The 18,946-nt window shown below is 36.9% G+C and overlaps 1 protein-coding gene across 1 annotated transcript; it reads left to right on the plus strand.

The window, feature by feature from the left end:
• Window positions 1–1,784: 1,784 nt before the first annotated feature.
• On the plus strand, window positions 1,785–6,157 carry LOC125655940 (uncharacterized). The gene is made up of 12 exons (XM_056141150.1): window positions 1,785–1,812; window positions 2,203–2,281; window positions 2,532–2,657; window positions 2,844–3,006; window positions 3,515–3,625; window positions 3,920–4,048; window positions 4,169–4,306; window positions 4,427–4,563; window positions 5,070–5,241; window positions 5,364–5,532; window positions 5,636–5,794; window positions 6,141–6,157. The coding sequence occupies exons 1-12, from the start codon at window positions 1,785–1,787 to the stop codon at window positions 6,155–6,157; spliced, it is 1,428 nt and encodes a 475-aa protein (XP_055997125.1).
• The last annotated feature ends 12,789 nt before the right edge of the window (window positions 6,158–18,946 follow it).

The following is an 18,946-nucleotide window of genomic DNA, read 5'->3' on the forward strand; positions in this document are numbered from 1 at the left end:
CCAGTCAGTGGGTTTCATATCGATGTATAAAGATATTAAATACGGGCCTCTTAAATGTTCTTAGGAATCTTCACTTGAAGTATCTTGCTAGGATCGTATTGAAGTTCCCCGATAATTCCTAGTGTATCTTTGAGCATGTCCATATTCAGTAAATTACTAAACTTTACTCAGTCCGTGGGCTGACTGATGTAATACCGGTACATGTATATAGAAGTAATTTATTTTAGTATTTAGTGATATTGCCATAATACCATGACAAAATTTGATATGTATTGCTACTCTTCACGAAGTCCTCTAAGTGCTACATGTACATGTATAATATGTTTGTATATTTTGATTAAGAAATAGTAACACATTGTCACATATTACCTTATGGTTAGCGCTCACTTCGCATCCGGAAGGTGTCGCGTTCGATTCTCAGTGCTGGTGCTGCGTCAAACCTAAAATGTTTAACATAGGTACTAGTAGTGACTGCATAGCATTAGAAATGAAAGTTATGAGTCTTCCGGGCATTACCTTGAAGTTGGAGATCCAATTTTACGGCAAGCGTCGGCACCAAAAAAACCAATCAAACCAAAAACAAAAAACAAAAAAAACAACAAACAAACCTCACCGCCTTGAGCATCATACACATCAAGTTTTGTGACACTTCACCAACGGCTGGTGACGTACCTATACGAGTGTAACACTTCATCTACAGCTAGTGACGTTCCTATACGAGTGTAACACTTCATCTACAGCTAGTGACGTTCCTATACGAGTGTAACACTTCATCTACAGCTAGTGACGTTCCTATACGAGTGTAACACTTCATTTACAGCTAGTGACGTTCCTTTACGAGTGTAACACTTCATCTAGAGCTAGTGACGTACCTATACGAGTGTAACACTTCATCTAGAGCTAGTGACGTTCCTATACGAGTGTAACACTTCATCTACAGCTAGTGACGTTCCTTCTTGAGTACTTCATGATCATCTACAGCTAGTGACGTTCCTATTTGAGTGTAACACTTCACCAACGGCTGGTGACGTACCTATACGAGTGTAACACTTCATCTACAGCTAGTGACGTTCCTATACGAGTGTAACACTTCATCTACAGCTAGTGACGTTCCTATACGAGTGTAACACTTCATCTACAGCTAGTGACGTTCCTATACGAGTGTAACACTTCATCTACAGCTAGTGACGTTCCTATACGAGTGTAATACTTCATCTACAGAATGGAGTGTGAACTATTTTTTAATTTGACCAATCTATTTTTTTTTTTATTTCAATGACGCATTTGAAGGCTTATATTGTAAATACCCTATTGATACAATTGTAAAAAACTAGTGCAATGTGCAAAATTGTAATAATTTTTTTCTGTAATGTAAATATGAGTAAAATATAGACGATTTGATAAAATGATTAACTTTTAAATAGAAAGCGGTGAATTTTTTACACAAGTATTTTCACATTTACAATATTTAAATCTGCATTGACGAAATCTTAAACAACAATTACATGTGTACGCTGATGTAGTTAATTTAGACAACATTTTTTTCGCAGTTCGTCAATGTCCAAATTTATTGTGTTAATGTAGAAACTAGTATAACCAACGTTCTCTCAAAACAGGCATTGTTCTGTTTTTCTTGGTTGTCTTCATAATCTACCAATGCCTGTAATGTTTCATTTTATAGTCGGACAATGCCTGCATTGAGCGACTCCATAGTCGGCTAACGCCTGCATTGGGCAACTCCATAGTCGGTCAATGCCTGCATTATGCGACTGCATAGTCGGCCAATGCCTGCAAAGAGCGACTCCATAGTCAGTGAGTGCCTGCATTGGGCAATTCAAAAGCCTGTATAGGGTGACTTCATCGTCGGCCAATGCCTGCATTGGGCAACTCCATATTCAGCCAATGCCTGCATTGAGCGACTCCATAGTCGGCCAATGCCTGCATTGGGCAATTCAATATTCTGCAAATGCCTGCATTGGGTGACTCCATAGTCAGCCAATGCCTGCATTGGGCGACTCCATAGTCGGCCAATGCCTACATTGGGCAACTCCATAGTCGGCCAATGCCTGCATTGGGCAATTCAATAGTCTGCAAATGCCTGCATAGGGCGACTCCATAGTCGGCCAATGCCTGCATTGGGCAATTCCATAGTCGGCCAATGCCTGCTATGGACAATTCAATAGTCTGCAAATGCCTGCATAGGGCGACTCCATAGTCAACAAATAGAGGGCCCAGTGACACCTTTCAGAGACAATAATGCCAGTTTTGTGAAACAGGTACATACTTGAATACCGATAATTTGTATTTATAGATATAGTCTGTCTATCATTACACCAAATACATGCAATCATTTAAAAACATTTCATTTTCAAAACGTATGCAGTTACAATTTTAACTCCATCCATCTCAATAATCCCATGATTAACGTCCTATATTCTCATTCATAAGTAAATAATGTTACAAGGAAAAAAACTTGAGGACCTGAGCGATTGTTTAATGTAACCAAGATTTAATGTGATTAATCGTACAACAGATTCAAAATGCACCTCCTCCCAGCCCCTTGCTCTACACCTTATTGGAGAACATGATGTAAATAATGTTGATATCCAACATTTAAATGGATATTCCTACAGATGTCTTGGAGGGAATCACCAAAGGCAAGTTTAATTTTCAATTCCTTTTGATGAAGACTCAATCTGCTTTTCATTTATCTGAATTTTATCATAATTATACATTAAGTCAAAATGTCATCATCATACAGGTTACGAATTTGTTTAATAATTTGATACAAGAAAACATAAATTAATATCAAATATGATAACAGTTATTCTAAATTAAAACAGGTTAGCAGCTGTTGAAAACCATGAGCTGTACCCCCATATGCCACAGTTTCTTGGTATGCCTTCACACATCTTTGTAAATCTTTCAACTGAAGAGGAGATTTTTGTTGCCAATAATCACAACATCATTGGGCATTACATCCACAAGATTTCACACAAGGATATGGTAATTGATACATATACTTTAAATTCCTTGTCAACCCTCCTTTTCGCACTTTTTGGGGGGTTAGAGATTGAGCAGTCCAGATAATGTGTGCACTTATTTTTATATTTTTCTTAAGGTAGTACTCTACATTGTCATAATGGCTGACTTCCTGTAAAAACATGGATGAAAAAATCGATATCAGCAATATTTGACTTTTCCTTTTCAATTTCAATACCTAGCCGAGTAGCTCAGTAGGTTAGCATACCGACTGATGAACTGTAGGTCGCAGGTTCGAGTCCAGAAGGGGTTTTATTTTTATTCCAGATTATTTTCTACTAAAACTGTATTTTTTGACAAAATCAAGTAAATTTGAAAAATTTCAACTTCAATATATTGCACATATCCTCCACTTTTCGTCCACATCAAATTTAACTGGTGTAGCATACCTCCTTAATTTCAAATATACAACCTTCATATCAATTCATTTCATTTTTACCTATCTTTGATTATATGAACTAATTGATTACAGGTAAAAGTGTTTAGGAGTGTTAAACCCACCCTCATTGATGTGACCTCAAAGAGATGCGAAAACACAAAAGAATGGAGGGAAAAGTGCCAGCAGCATCTCTCTCCTGGAAAGGTATATTGTTCATTGAGTGTACTTAAGATCAACCCTCCAATAAAAGAGATAACTGAATCTGGAATATAACAAATAATACAATTTATTAGATTACTGCACCATATTTGCTGATATAGTATCATTTTCTTTAGAATTTGTACTTATTTTAGGTTATGAACAAAACTTATATATACAATAAAATGTAACTCTTTCATAATTCGTGTTCATGAATGTGTCATATATGTATAGTACCCAGTTGTGAATTTGGGGTTTGCTATGCAAAAAATTCGTTAACTGATCTCATTGTAATTTTAGGAGATATCAAGCTACCAATCCATCTTTTGGATCGCTTGTTCCAGTGAGGCGGTATACAAGCAATGCGTATTGGTGTTTGACCTCCACGAACAAGGGAAGTTAAAGAACCAAAAAAAAAAAAATATCAAGGTATGGAATCGTACACAAATTAACATGACATGGCATATTATACAAATAAAATGTTCTTTTACAATCCTATTATTGAAAAATTTTCATATATTATTTCCTTTATATCATATTGATTTTCAGAAAAACGAATCCATCTCTACTCCCTCCCTAAATGTGACCAGGCCCTGGAGAGCTTTAATGACTCTACCAGAGGAGACAATCCTGGAAATGCTAGTAAAGGTCACCAATTTAGAGTATGATTTGGAAGAAATGACAAAGGTAATTTTGTTTATATAAAAAAGAATATATCTAGAATGATGTAATATATATAATCATCTGACATCCAGTTAGATTCAGAGATTCATAGGTTACTTTTCCCCAAATCTTTCCAAATTACAGGAGGCTGAATATCTAAAGGGGACAAGGAACATCCAAGTGGCTGTATGCAAACTTTCAAAAATGCCCCGGGAGAAGACTTTGAATAAGTTTTGGACTAATGAGGATGAGGCAGAGGAACAGCTCAGTCAGTTTATAGGGTATGTTGACGAAAATTTTGCAGGAATATTATAATGGAATCAGTTCTCTATCTTTTCCTTGTTTCTAAGAGCAATCAATGAGATATCTATTTCATGTGAAATGTAGCTTTATGTATATGATACATCTGTGATATGGACGTATGTATATAATGTTAATGTCAATGATATCGACATGTCATTCACCCTTAATATACTTTCAATATTTACAACAGTATCTGCATGCAGTTTTCATTGTCCAAGCTCCTATGCTACATGTTGTTGTCTACAGGTTTATATGTATAAGCTTTTATGATAGTTCCAGTGAGGCGAAGCAATTTCATGCAAGGTGAAGATAACGAACAGTGATCAATCTCATAACTCCTACAAGCAATACAAAATAGATAGTTGGGCAAACACGGACTCCTGGACACATCAGAGGTGGAATCAGGTGTCTAGGAGGAGTAAGCATCCCCTGTTGACCGGTCACACCCGCCGTGAGCCCCAGGTAAATATATCATATTTTACAGAGATGTGAAAAGAGGTGTTCCTGGAGAGAGGCTGAGACAATTCATGGAGAGCAAAGAAAAAGATCCAGGGCAGAAATCAACACCCATGGCTTTCCAGGAGGATCCCCTGACATTTTTGAAGGCCGGGAGAGTGGAAAACACTGTCGACATAACAGTTTTTAACGAGGAAATAGTAAGTAAGATGGAACATATAATCATCATATAATAATATTGTTAACGTCTAAAAATAAAGCATTATATAAAAAAAAGAAGGAATTGAGTCAATGCAATCATACAGATTTATTTTTATTGCAGTCTGATCGGCAACCATTACTCCGCGTATGTGTGGATCTTCCTTCTCTGAAGGAGGACCACACATTCATAATTTCCACATCATGGAGCGGAGTCAGCGACACCAAAAAGGCCATGGAACTAATGTACTCCAACAAAGGCACAACCGTTGTTGTATATTACAACAAAAAGAGTAAGTTCAAAATTAAGAAATAAAACTTTTAATAAGTTTTAACGCAAGTTTATCTAAGCTTTCAAGTTTTCATAGTATTGTAAAGCAAAATATTTTGTTTCAGGTAACTGCATCCAGCCCTTTGTATGTCTTTCTTCTAGCAAGAGTAAGGTAAAAACTTTGACAACATTGGTAGAAGGGCCCACAAAGACAACCTTCTTCGAAAAGTTATTTTCCCAGGTCAACAAAAAGGGAAATATCCTTGTTCTGCACTGTGGAAAAGGTCAAGTATATCTTGCATGTAATACATATTTTAAACTGTTTATGCTATTGATTGCTAATGCATTGTTTGGTGCTCTATATTCATAATATGCTAATTACTTATTAATTTGTGTTAAACTTTGGATCCTTAAGACAGTATATGATCAACACCTTTGAACAATTGTTGGGTTTTTTCTAGACATATTTATATTTGGTATGATTGTGGTCTTGGCCACCTGATCAGCAATGCAAAGGATCCTGGGATGGATTCCCAATTCATCCTGGAATTTTCTGATTTAATTAATTACATATTGGTATGCTAAGCTCTAGATATTGCTAGGCAATTGATCAACATCAATATTTTGCAGGAGAAGCCCTACAATAAGGACTGAAGAAGGGCTTCAATGTTGTTGGAGTAGATGGCAGAAATGACATGATCAGATCCTGCAACAGACTTCTTTATTAGATTAAATTATAAAATATTGATTTGCAACCAAAAAGAATTGATTGAAACGTGTATCAGTCTTTTTTTTTTGTTTTCTTTTTCATGAGCCAATAAATTTTAGTCATCTCATTGATGATAAAACAAGGAAATCTATGAAATGGTAAAGTAAATTGACTGCTTTGCCTCTAGATAATTGGCCATACATTACTTGAATTGACTGTACATAGAAAGACATTGAAAGCCTACATTGAATCTGGAAAAAAAGTTGTTTCATGTCTGCATTGGTGTAACACATAACATCATTCAAGCCCTGCGTTGGCTCTACAAAAATTGCTTCAATTGAGTCCGAAAAACGGTCATCAACAGCCTGCATCATCTCTACATAATAAGTTTAGTCGAGATATGCAGTGGCTCTGTATAATTACATATGGATCCTGAGATAGCAACTCCGCATTCCACAGTACATATCTGGATCATGCAGTGTTCTGATTCATTTGTAACAAGAGTAGTCCCATGCCTGCATTGGCTCTTGAGAGAGTGGTCCAATGCCTGCATTGGCTCTTGAAAGAGTAGCCCAATGCCTGCATTGACTCTTGTGTGAGTGATCCAATGCCTGCATTGGCTCTTGAGAGAGTGATCCAATGCCTGCATTGGCTCTTGACAGAGTGGTCCAATGCCTGCATTGGCTCTTGAGTGAATGATCCAATGCCTACATTGGCTATTGAGAGAGTGGTCCAATGCCTGCATTGGCTCTTGACAGAGTGGCCCAATGCCTGCATTGGCTCTTGAGAGAGTGATCCAATGCCTGCATTGGCTCTTGACAGAGTGGTCCAATGCCTGCATTGGCTCTTGAGTGAATGATCCAATGCCTACATTGGCTATTGAGAGAGTGGTCCAATGCCTGCATTGGCTCTTGACAGAGTGGTCCGATGCCTGCATCGGCTCTTAACAGAGTGGCCCAATGCCTGCATTGGCTCTTGAGAAAGTAGTCCGATGTCTGCATTGGGTCTTAACAGAGTGGTTCAATGCCTGTATTGACTCTTGAGAGAGTGGCCCAATGGCTGCATTGGCTCTTGAGAAACTGGTTCAATGCATGCATTAGCTCTTGACAAAAAGTATTCCAGTGCCTGCATTGGCCAATGAAAAAGTAACCAGTTGCCTTCATTGGCCTTTGAGTGGTCCAACTCTTGCATTGACCATTGAGAGTCGGCATTGGCTCTCTCGAGATTAGACCAATGCTAGAGACACACAATGATGATATCTGCTCTACAGATAGTCATGGAATTTCTGCATTGGCTTTAAAATGATAATAGTCTTGTACATTGTAATCATTTGCGAGAAATACCCATGCAAAGTTTCATTTCGTAATATTGGTTGTTGCATTGTAAACTAATTCAATTTCCTCATGTTTATTCATATTATGTGTTAATAATGATTGGATCCAAATACGCAATGACATAGATACCCATTTCAGGCGCATTTATAATTCCCGTAAAAACAAATTGCCAAATGGAGAAAATTTGCAACAAATATAATCGATGGTATGTTGATGTTTCCACACCACCTTTCGCTGGTCCTTTTTGTGAATGGATAGTTTAAACCATATCCTTTGAATCTCGTTACCAATATGATGATCAACGACGTTTAAAATAAATTAACTCAAATTCATTGATTTTGATACTAAAGCCACCATTTCTTTTCAAATAACCCCAAACATTGATCTTATATTAGAAACAAATAGTTTGGACAAAAAAAATTGGTTCAGAGTCCGTTACAGCTAGTGACGTACCTATACGAGTGTAACACTTCATCTACAGCTAGTGACGTTCCTATTTGAGTGTAACACTTCACCAACGGCTGGTGACGTACCTATACGAGTGTAACACTTCATTTACAACTAGTGACGTTCCTATACGAATGTAACAATTTACATACAGCTAGTGACGTTCCTATACAAGTGTAACACTTCATCTACAGCTAGTGACGTTCCTATACGAGTGTAACACTTCATCTACAGCTAGTGACGTTCCTATACGAGTGTAACACTTCATTTACAACTAGTGACGTTCCTATACGAATGTAACAATTTACATACAGATAGTGACGTTCCTATACAAATGTAACACTTCATCTACAGCTAGTGACGTTCCTATACGAGTGTAACACTTCATCTACAGCTAGTGACGTTCCTATACGAGTGTAACACTTAATCTACAGCTAGTGACGTTCCTATACAAATGTAACACTTCATTTAAAGCAAGTGACGTTCCAATTCGATTGAAAGTTCTCAAATTTAATTTAGAAAAAGTGCACGTTTGCTAACACGATTGTTTGTTACATGAAAGAAATTTGAATTTCCATGACCACAATTTTATTTATTCTAATTTCATATGAACTTTTTTTGTGGTGTGCATTTTCTCTTTTGATGAACTTTCCTGTTATATTTATTTAGATACATATTTACAGTCTTCGCGCTTAATGATTTTTACCACAGGCCCATCGGGCAAATAAGAGTGAAAAATTTGGTAGCCTAAATAAAATTTTACTAGTCCAAATGCTACATGTATGCAAGAATGATTCAATATGATTCGAATTTTCAAGTTTGAACATTTTTATTAAGTATTACAATACAAGTTCTTTCAACTTCTAATTCTGTCATTTCACAGTCAGATTCTTCAGAATCCTCCAATGTTTTAATTCTTCCAGTTCTTCATCATCACTCTCATCCTTTTTTTAAAAAAATAGGTTTGTTAACTAATAATCATACATTCTGAATATCTGATGCGGCCGCTTGTGTGGGGTTTTTTTTTATTAGGGTAAAATGCTTACGCCATTTTCTATTTCCGTGTACACTTACAGAATCAATTCTGAATTATTTGAGACGAACACGAACTCACAATTTGCACTGCTTTCCTTTCACCAGATGCAAAATACGAGACCATCATTGTATTCAAGTTACTAGCCAGCGGCAGTTCTTCTGCCAAACACGCTGATCATTTTCTTTGTCTCTTTGATTCCTCATACTTCTTAGCATCAACTTTTTCTTCCTCTGTAAGAACTGGTTGTTTCACCGATTTTCTACCAGGAATCACACTATAATAGCGGAATCATAATCTCCGCCGGAAATATATACTAGCCCACCGGGCATGCGCGTTAATAATTTTTGGTAGCCCAATCCCGATTTTACTAGCCACGGTCATCGGGATACCGCTTAATTTCGAAGCCAAATAAATTGGCGTCGTATTGCTAATGCTTCATGTATGCGATATAAATATGGGAAAGATCCCATAATGAATAAAACATGAAAGAAGTAGAGTCTGTCATGGTGCCATTTTGGATACGATTTTCATCCTACTTGTTTGTGTCTTTATCCCCTCACCTCACAACTTGTTGCAATACAATGATATCTAAATGCAACACATTGGATAACCTTTATTTATTTCAAAGAACATGAATTTTAACGTGATATCGAGACAGCGATGACCGCCCTCAGTGGAAGCAGGCAAAGATCTGAAAAATAAGACATAACGAAAAGTAGTGATGGAAAAGCAAGCAACGAATGTCTTACCGGTAATTGATTTTATAACATGTTCATTAAGCCTTTCTCTAATTGTGTCGTATGTCCATTAAGTCTTTCTCTAATTGTGTCGTATGTCCATTAAGTCTTTTTCTAATTGTGTCGTATGTTCATTAAGTCTTTCTCTAATTGTGTCGTATGTCCATTAAGTCTTTTTCTAATTGTGTCGTATGTCCATTAAGTCTTTTTCTAATTGTGTCGTATGTTCATTAAGCCTTTCTCTAATTGTGTCGTATGTTCATTAAGCCTTTCTCTAATTGTGTCGTATGTTCATTAAGCCTTTCTCTAATTGTGTCGTATTTCCATTAAGCCTTTCTCTAATTGTGTCGTATGTCCATTAAGTCTTTTTCTAATTGTGTTGGGTATTCACCTAGTTCTACTCTGATACATGCATACCGACCTGCTCCTCTCAACAGTCGCTAGTGGCTAGTCTCGTGACTCGTACATTATCTATGCCTACAGCATTGGTTTCATTTGCTCGAAGTTGGAATGATCCAAACCCAAACTGGTTTAAACAAGTAGAATATATTCTTACGTTAAGCAAGGTGCACATCTCCAAAATTTCAACAACAACAAAATCCAAACGGGTTACAGTCCAACCCGTCTGTCTTATACTATATGTCCTTCAATACTAAAACGTTCCATCAAAGAATGTATGTGATACGGAATATCGGAACTAGAAAATTTTGGAAGTTACGAAAATCATGCTTCACTTGGGCAACTCTTGTATACAAATTAGTGATGGCTAAAGACGATTCATTTCTGATACAATAATATCTGACTGGTGTGAAGATTATTTTTCAGAATGTTGCAAGTGCATGCCCTATTACCAAATCATGAGTTATTGGATTAAATTCCTGATGTTTGGGAGCAGAAATAAAACAAAAGAAGTATATTTCCTACACCGTATGCACTTATGTGGATATTTACTTATGAGATTTTCTTGAGTCATTAAAACAACCTACTGCTATGAAATGAAATAATTAATCACAATAAATTATTTATAAATCGATATCCAGAAACGTACATGCAGCAACAAGTAGTCCCCCTCCCACGTTTTACCGAGATCGCGTTAAATTATCACATATAACATTAAATTTTGTTATTAGTACATACAAAGATCTATTCATCAGCTGGTCACTTGATATAATAGCCGTGAATGGTAGTAGAAATGCAAGGTTCAATCGATTAGTTCAACTCATGAATTGAAGAATACTCCCCTCCCCCTTTACGATTTAGGGGTTTGGGCCGAACTGCTTTTCTTGCTAACTAAGATTTTTCATATAGATATAACGGCAATTGTTTTCTTCGTTTGTTTCCCACCGATCAACATTCAAAAACGACGCTAAAATGTGCCTGAACTCACTATATCTTTAACGCAGAAAACGTGATCTCAAAACCAGGACGAAACCGGAAACGAATAATGGTTCCGATATTCCGTATTGTCTATCTGTAAATGAGGATACAAATTACACTACTGTATTGAATATTCTATGCTATAAATAGAATATCAAAGACAGGACCGACTTATCGATCATGCATGTACACAATACAACCATCGGGGTTTAAACAGGATGACATAATTTAATATTTAGTACAAGTCTCCTAAAGGTATCGAGAAATTTCACGTACTTTTATTTTATGTCTCTTCGAAATGGTGACATTAGCAGATTTCCATTCTCCATCATTGTTTTTGGTTATGGCAAACACAGTTTTCGGTTCTCCATTTTCATAGATGTGAAGGAAAAGAAACATTTTGTTTTTTATTGCATAGTCAAATTCTACCCTCATGGATCCTACAATAAAAAGCGAAGGCATGCAGACATAACAGCGGAAGTAATTTATACAGACATAACAGCGGAAGTAATTTATAGAGACATAACAGCGGAAGTAATTTATACAGACATAATAGCGGAAGTAATTTATACAGACATAACAGCGGAAGTAATTTATATAGACATAACAGCGGAAGTAATTTATACAGACATAACAGCGGAAGTAATTTATACAGACATAACTGCAGAAGTAATTTATGCAGACATACATGTAACAGCGAAGTAATGTTTGAAGAAATAACACAACAGGAACTGGAAAGTACACACAGAATAAAGAAATATTTTCATATTCTAATTCGTTGTAAGTCCACTGCAAATTCGCACGCGCTCGTGTGTGTGTGTGTGTGTGTGTATGTGTGTGTGTGTGTGTGTGTGTGTGTGTGTGTGTGTGTGTGTGTGTGTGTGTGTGTGTGTGCGTGTTTGCGAGCGTGCGTGTGTAATTAAATAATAGCTAAAATGATCACATATTCATTTTAAAACATTTAATCCAAAATGACGACATAGCAGCGATTTCTTCATTCATTTTTTGATATGATAGACAGATAGATAGATAGATTGGCTTACTCATGCTTTGTCGTTTAAATGTGTGTGTTATACATGTACATCAGCCTATTTCTGGAATGAATCGCTAGCACTTTTTCTGTTTTAGACATCAATTTTATTATGCAATGGTGGAAACGGGCTTTATCAATATTAACACAATTGTATTAAAAATAGTAAAATATGATAGCATGTTTAAAATTACTATAGTCACTTAAAGTCACAATGTTACCGTGGTTGATTAAAACATTATAATCAAGTTTCATTATTCGAGGGGGGTCTCCGTGACCGAGTGGTTAGAGCATTGCGTTCATAATCGCACAACCTCTCACCTCTGTCGGCGCGGGTTCGAGTCCCACTCGCGCCGGTAAGTGAGAAAGTTTCCCAGTTTACTTTCGGAAGGTCAGTGGTCCCTTCCCAGGTACATTGTATCTGGGTTCTCTCTTCCACCAATAAAAACTGGGCACCACCAAATAACTGATAAAAGTGTTGAGTGTGGCGGAAAACATCAATCAATCAATCATTTATTATTCGACATCTTTCCTGTGCTATTTAGAGTATTACATTTTTACAACAGTAAATCGAAGTCTTGTGGGGATCCGGGTTAGAAAAGGTCCTCAGTACACCGTACTTGTCGAAAGAGGTGAATAAATCGGACAGTCCTTCGGATGAAACAGTAAAACCAAGGGCCCTCCGTGTCACAGAAGGTGTGGCACGATAACGATTCCTCCCTGCTCAGAGGCCATAAGCGCTGAGTATAGGCCTACATTGTGCAACCCTTCACCGGGGAATTCTCGAGAGGGACGTTAAATATACATGTACATCAATCGAAATGTTTACGACAGGTTGACAATAGTGCTTTCTTTTAGGTAGATATATTGGTAGTAAGAATGATTGGATACGTGGGGGAGTGGGTGGTTTAGTAGGTAGGCAGGTGGATTGATGGTTTTAGGTAGGTAGCTATAGGAGTTTTAGCCGAGGTGGCGATATGTCAGCCTTCTGTTGAAGTTGGACTATTGTTTGGTTTTAAGCTCGTCGTCGCGACTCGTAGTCAGACAGACGGGAAGGTTCATTGCACAGTATATTGTTTAACGAATCCATCGAGAATTTTTCACTCATGGAAACCTCACCATTGCCGATGAAGGGCTGCAAAATTTAGGTCTATGCTAGGCGCTTACGGCCTTTCAGCAGGGAGAGATCATGCTGTGACACGGGACTCAGATTTCGCAGTCTCATCAGAAGGACCGCCTCATTTAGTCGCCTCTTACGACAAGAAAGGGGTACTGAGGACCTATTCTAACCTGGATCATCACAAGACTAAGACGGGAAGGAAGGAGAGGTAGAACCCAGGGAGAAATAAGAAAAAATAGAGAATTGTTTCACCATTGAAGTACTTCTCCGATGTCATAGTTGCAAGCTTCTTTCCGGTGGACAAGGCGTAGTATTTACCTTTAGGGGGAGCGCTTATGCCATCGTAGTGCTACATAAATAGAGAGGGTGTAAAGATTACTGAACATCGCAACTTCTTGGGACTTTTCGATAAGCTCGGGAAAAGCGCGTCGAATGTTTTACGTTCAGATTGGTACAAATAGGTGCTTCCAATCACTTCGTAACTCAATAATTAGTAACATGCTTTAAACCCTACATGGACAATGAGAAAAGTTAATTGTTTCCAGCAAATGATTATTATGAAAAAGACAATAATTACTTTTCATAGTATTATTTTGATTCGTAATACATTCGAAGATGTTTCTAAACTTGCCGGAAAGGCCCGAGAATATGCCATTGATTAACTGCAATATTTGTTGTCATAAGGCTCATGGGTCACTTCCATCGTCGGAATGCAGTTCACGGAGTGGGTTCCGACGATGTGACTTTGCCTTAATATGGGTTCAAACTAGAAAAACATAGCTTATTTTTAATCAATAAACGAATGAATAAATGTGTTGACACATTTAAAAGATGTCAGTAAAAAAAATTGCACATTTTCGTTAAACAACACAACAGTAAAAAAAAAAACCCGGTTAAAATGATAAAATTGTAATGCTGCCAGTTTCAAACAAGAGCCACACAGGCCATACCGGTCACCTGAGTATTAGTTTAAAGTATCACTAGCCCCATAAGTTGTGAAATCTTTAAAAAAAATCCTGTTCTGCATATCCAAGCTAATTAATATACAACAGCATTATAAAACAAGACGTGTTCTTAAAAACCTTAAATTCACAATTTTGGTACATCTTTTTCTGCTCTTCCTAAATAACGTTTTGTTTTATACCGTATCAACAAACTTAGATATAAAGGCAAAAATCACTATAAAACTTTTGGCCCCACCTAGGAACGAAACCTTATCTCTGGGATCGTGGTTTTAAATGCTTTACACAAATACTATTTACCAAGTTTGGTTCCGCACTTGAGTCAGAACTTCTATGCATCGGGACAATGAAATTTACACGTTTGATAGAAACGTATTTGCTTTACATCACTATGCATTTAGTATTTGTTTTAAAAGTACAAATGTGCGGTTGTAAATATGGTGGTTTTTGAAACTTAATCAATTTTAGCAGTTTTTCCCGCCCCTAAGGAATGCAGGAGTCCTAAAATGTCCCTTGTCCCAAAGTAATTGGAATGGTATTTATCAAGAAGTTAATTTGCTCAATTATTAATACACGGCGGATGTGACCGATCGACAGGGGATGCTTACTCCTCTTAGACACCTGATCCCACCTCTGATATATCCTGGGGGTCCGTGTTTGCCCAACTCTTTGTTTTGTATACGAGTTATGAGATTGATCACTGTTTGTTATCTTCACCTTTCATTTAATCACTGACTATTTCGACACCACCCTGATATGAAAACCCCTACCTACCCCTGGGTTCATGAAACTTATAATTTTGGTAACTGTCTATCTGCTCCCTCTATACATCTATCTAGTTTCATTTAAGTAACCTTATCACTAATGAAGATGTTACATGCAAGGTGAAGATAACGAACAGTGATCAATTTAAATGTAGTACACATAAACACTGTATGCCAACATTGGCCCTGTCTAGGGATGGTCTGCTCCTTCCTCAGGACAAACGAACAAGTTTTTCTAATTAGAATACAAGTTAACAACAATCCAACTAACTTTGTTTCGGGATTGAGTTTTCAAATCATACATTATTGTATTCCGGATTCTTTTACGTAATTTTGTCTTCCAAAACAGTAATTCATCCAAGTCTCTTGTAGACTCGCCAAAATCTAATTTGTTTATTCAATGTGTGACTTATCGTATCGGGCTAATAATAGGTGTGACAGGTCAACAGGGGTGCCTACTCCTCCTGGATACCTGATACCAACTCTAGTATATCCAAAGATCCGTGTTCTACCAACTCCTTATTTTGTATTCCTTATCGGAGTTACGAGATTGATCACTTTTCGTTATCTTCACCTTTTCACGATACCAGCTGTAGATGGAGCTTCACAAAAATAGACCTCTGGTGCCTCCAGGGGTCTGTGTTCGCCAGGCCCTTCAGTTCTATTCTTATTAGTAAAACGTTTTTTGTTTGTTCTTAGTAAGGGACAGGATTTCCCTAGGATTTATGTAGTTGTTCGTATCAGTGGTCATTTTAGTGTTTTACATAATTTTGGTTTCTTTGACCTGTAACCACTATGTGGATTCGACACTTATAGATATTGAGTTTTGTTTGATTTCTTTGACCTGTAACTACTATGTGGATTCGACACCTCTAGATATCGGGTTTGGTTTGTTTTCTTTGACCTGTAACCACTATGTGGATTCGACACTTCTAGATATCGAGTTTTGTTGTTATTTTGTGGTGTTTTGTATCATATACCTGTGTATGTGTCTGTGCGATATTTACAGTAGTGGTTCTCGAGAGAATGTATATTCTTCTACAAAAATTAAAACCCCATTACTAACCCTATCTTAGTCCCGCTTATGATTTGAATCTTCAATGCATATGAGGATACCTTCTTTATGAAAAGGTGAATATAACTAACAGTGATCAATCTTATAGTTCCGATAAGGAATACAACATAAAGAAATTGACAAACACGGACCCCTGGATATAAATGTACCAGAGGTGGGATATGGTGTCTAGGAGGAGTAAGCATGCATCTCCTGTCAATCGGTCACACCCGTGAACCCTCTGTCGTGATCTTAATCAGCTAAACGGAGCATTCCGTAGTCAAATTCAGTGGGTAAAGAACAGCCTAACAATTGGTATGTAACACGCCAGACAGCATTTGACCTAATCACAGGTTGTATTGGCAGGCTAGATCGTTATCATAATAACAACCATACAGTTTGTATGTCACCTGTCTGGTCCATTGGTTCTTGATAAATGGATTTCTTAAACATACTTTACCAGTTTCAGTTTTTCATGATTATGTCCCTAGTAAAGGGAAATGGTCATTCGTCTGAATAAACCTGGCGCCCCTATTCTCAAGGACGCTTTCTGGTAAGTTTTAAATTGGGAAGTCGAAAATGTGAGAGGTTTACCGACGACAGATGATTGACAAAAGACAGACGCGCGAAAAGTTATATCAGAAAAGCTCTTTTGAGCTTTCAGTGTAAGTGACAGGGATAAATGAACTATCTTTATAATTCAGATTTTCCTATAAATGACATGTACTTACCTTGACCCTGGTAAAATGTCGATTTTCAAAACATAAGTTGTCCTCAAAGTCACAGCTGAATAAAACTGAAAATAGGTAAAACAGAAAGTAAAGCACAAACACGCAATTATTGTAAACACTCTTGTACAAAACTTGATTTGTTTAGAACTGGACAGGATATCTGAATCTCTTCAAATTTCAGTGTTTCGGTTTTCGTTAGAAATATGAGAATAAAATATATACATGTACTATTTTTCCAATCATTCATTAGCTTTTATGACGTTACACATTTCGACGTTTGATACTGCAGATTTATGTTAACGTTTTCATGAAGAAGTAACGAACACTGATCAAATATGTTTTACGGTGTGACTGTTGAGTCGAACGAAGACCCTTTACATCTTGCAATAACGACTTTAGACATTTAATTCGCCTATTCATTTAACGCGGGAACTATAACGCAATCGATGTAAATAGTACATTGTGACGTCATATGAGCTGCGCTGTTTTTGCTTTTACTTTCGAACCAAGCAATAACAAAATATACGAAGGTAGGAGAAAGCTTGTCTGGAATTTAAAAACGTTTTTGGTACGTTCCAAACAATTTATCTATTTTTTACGGAGTTGTCAATGAAGTATACCGTAGTGACGGCGACATTTTCCTGGAAGCATTATGGCTAATCCCCATCATTTTTCAGCTGACGAAGAGCAAATCACGTGCCTTGCATGTGCAATCATTGGAGCGAGCTTGTCGCTTCGCTCGTACTAAATAGTACAAAAATAAGAGAAGGGCTAGAAAGGCCCTCTGTTCATACCAATGGTGGGATCAGGTGCCTAGGAGTAGCAAGTATACCCGGTTGCCTGGTCACATCTGTCGTGATTTATATATTTTAATCAGATAAACGGGAAAAACCGTATTGAAAATCAGAACAGCCTAACATTTATACGAAAAAAGTCCAACAGTAATCGGTCCAGTGATAGTTGGTATTCAAATTATATCATTACAACAACCATAGAATTTAAGGAATGATAAATATAAACAAGACAATTGAAACCTCTGTAACATCAACGTATTTGTCAGTAGCCTGTCTCGATCTAAAAATTAATCACATGCAGAACATGCTCTCGCGTATCAATCAAATAATTATGAATTCAGTTGAATTTCATCTTTATTATCTTATTTCAATGAATGGAATTCCTTTTGGTCTTGTATGTTAACATTTTAAGTGAGTGTCATCGTTCAAAATTCCATCTTTTTAACATTTAAAAACAAATCCAGATTTTTTTAAATAACTCTAATAACATCTGAAATTTTCAACAACAATACTCGATAGAAGGTAGAATCACCACGATACATGTAGAAACTTTAAAGCCGGTCCCTATCATTTCACCCTTTCCGTTTCGTTACGTTAAACATGTCTTTAAAAAATATCGCCGATGTGTCATAAACACAACATAATTAAAAATTGCAAAATTTTCTAATTTAAGAAGTTACTGCAGTGAAATTTGATTTTACGACACAACTAAACCGTTCCTTGTGTTTACATACCCTCCGTCTCACAGTACTTTCCAATAAATCGGGATGGGCACTGACAGGCTTTTGCATAGAGTACACATGTTCCTCCATTTTGACATGGGTTGTGACTCTCACAGTTGGTTAAAACAATCACTTCCTAGAAATAAAAGCAATGTTAACTGTAAAATTCCTCGACAGCCCAAACGTCAGTTTTTAACAAGACTCGTTTAGTACATGTACAATTTTAACTGTAGAATTTTTCGACAGCCCTAACGTCAATTTTTAACGTGACTTGTTTAGTATATAGAGGATATCTATATTGCGTGTTTTGATATTTGGTTTATCCAATGAGTTGATATGGTGTATTTATTCGCGAGGCTTGCCGAGCGAATAAATACACCATATCAACGAGTTGGATAAACCAAATATTAAAATACGCAACTATAGATTTTCTATTTATCTCATACGTCTTCTTTTCACTTAATTTTGAGATGTAGAAACAGCTGATTGAATTTGTTTTGATTCCGTGGCTCAGACGCCGTACTTAATCTGTCTACCTTACGCAGGAAAAAATAGTGCGCTTATAAACCATTAAAATACAGTACAAAAGGTCATTTTTATAAAAGAAACCATGAAAGAA

Source organism: Ostrea edulis, chromosome 6 (genome assembly GCF_947568905.1).
Source record: "Ostrea edulis chromosome 6, xbOstEdul1.1, whole genome shotgun sequence".
Taxonomy (NCBI): domain Eukaryota; kingdom Metazoa; phylum Mollusca; class Bivalvia; order Ostreida; family Ostreidae; genus Ostrea; species Ostrea edulis.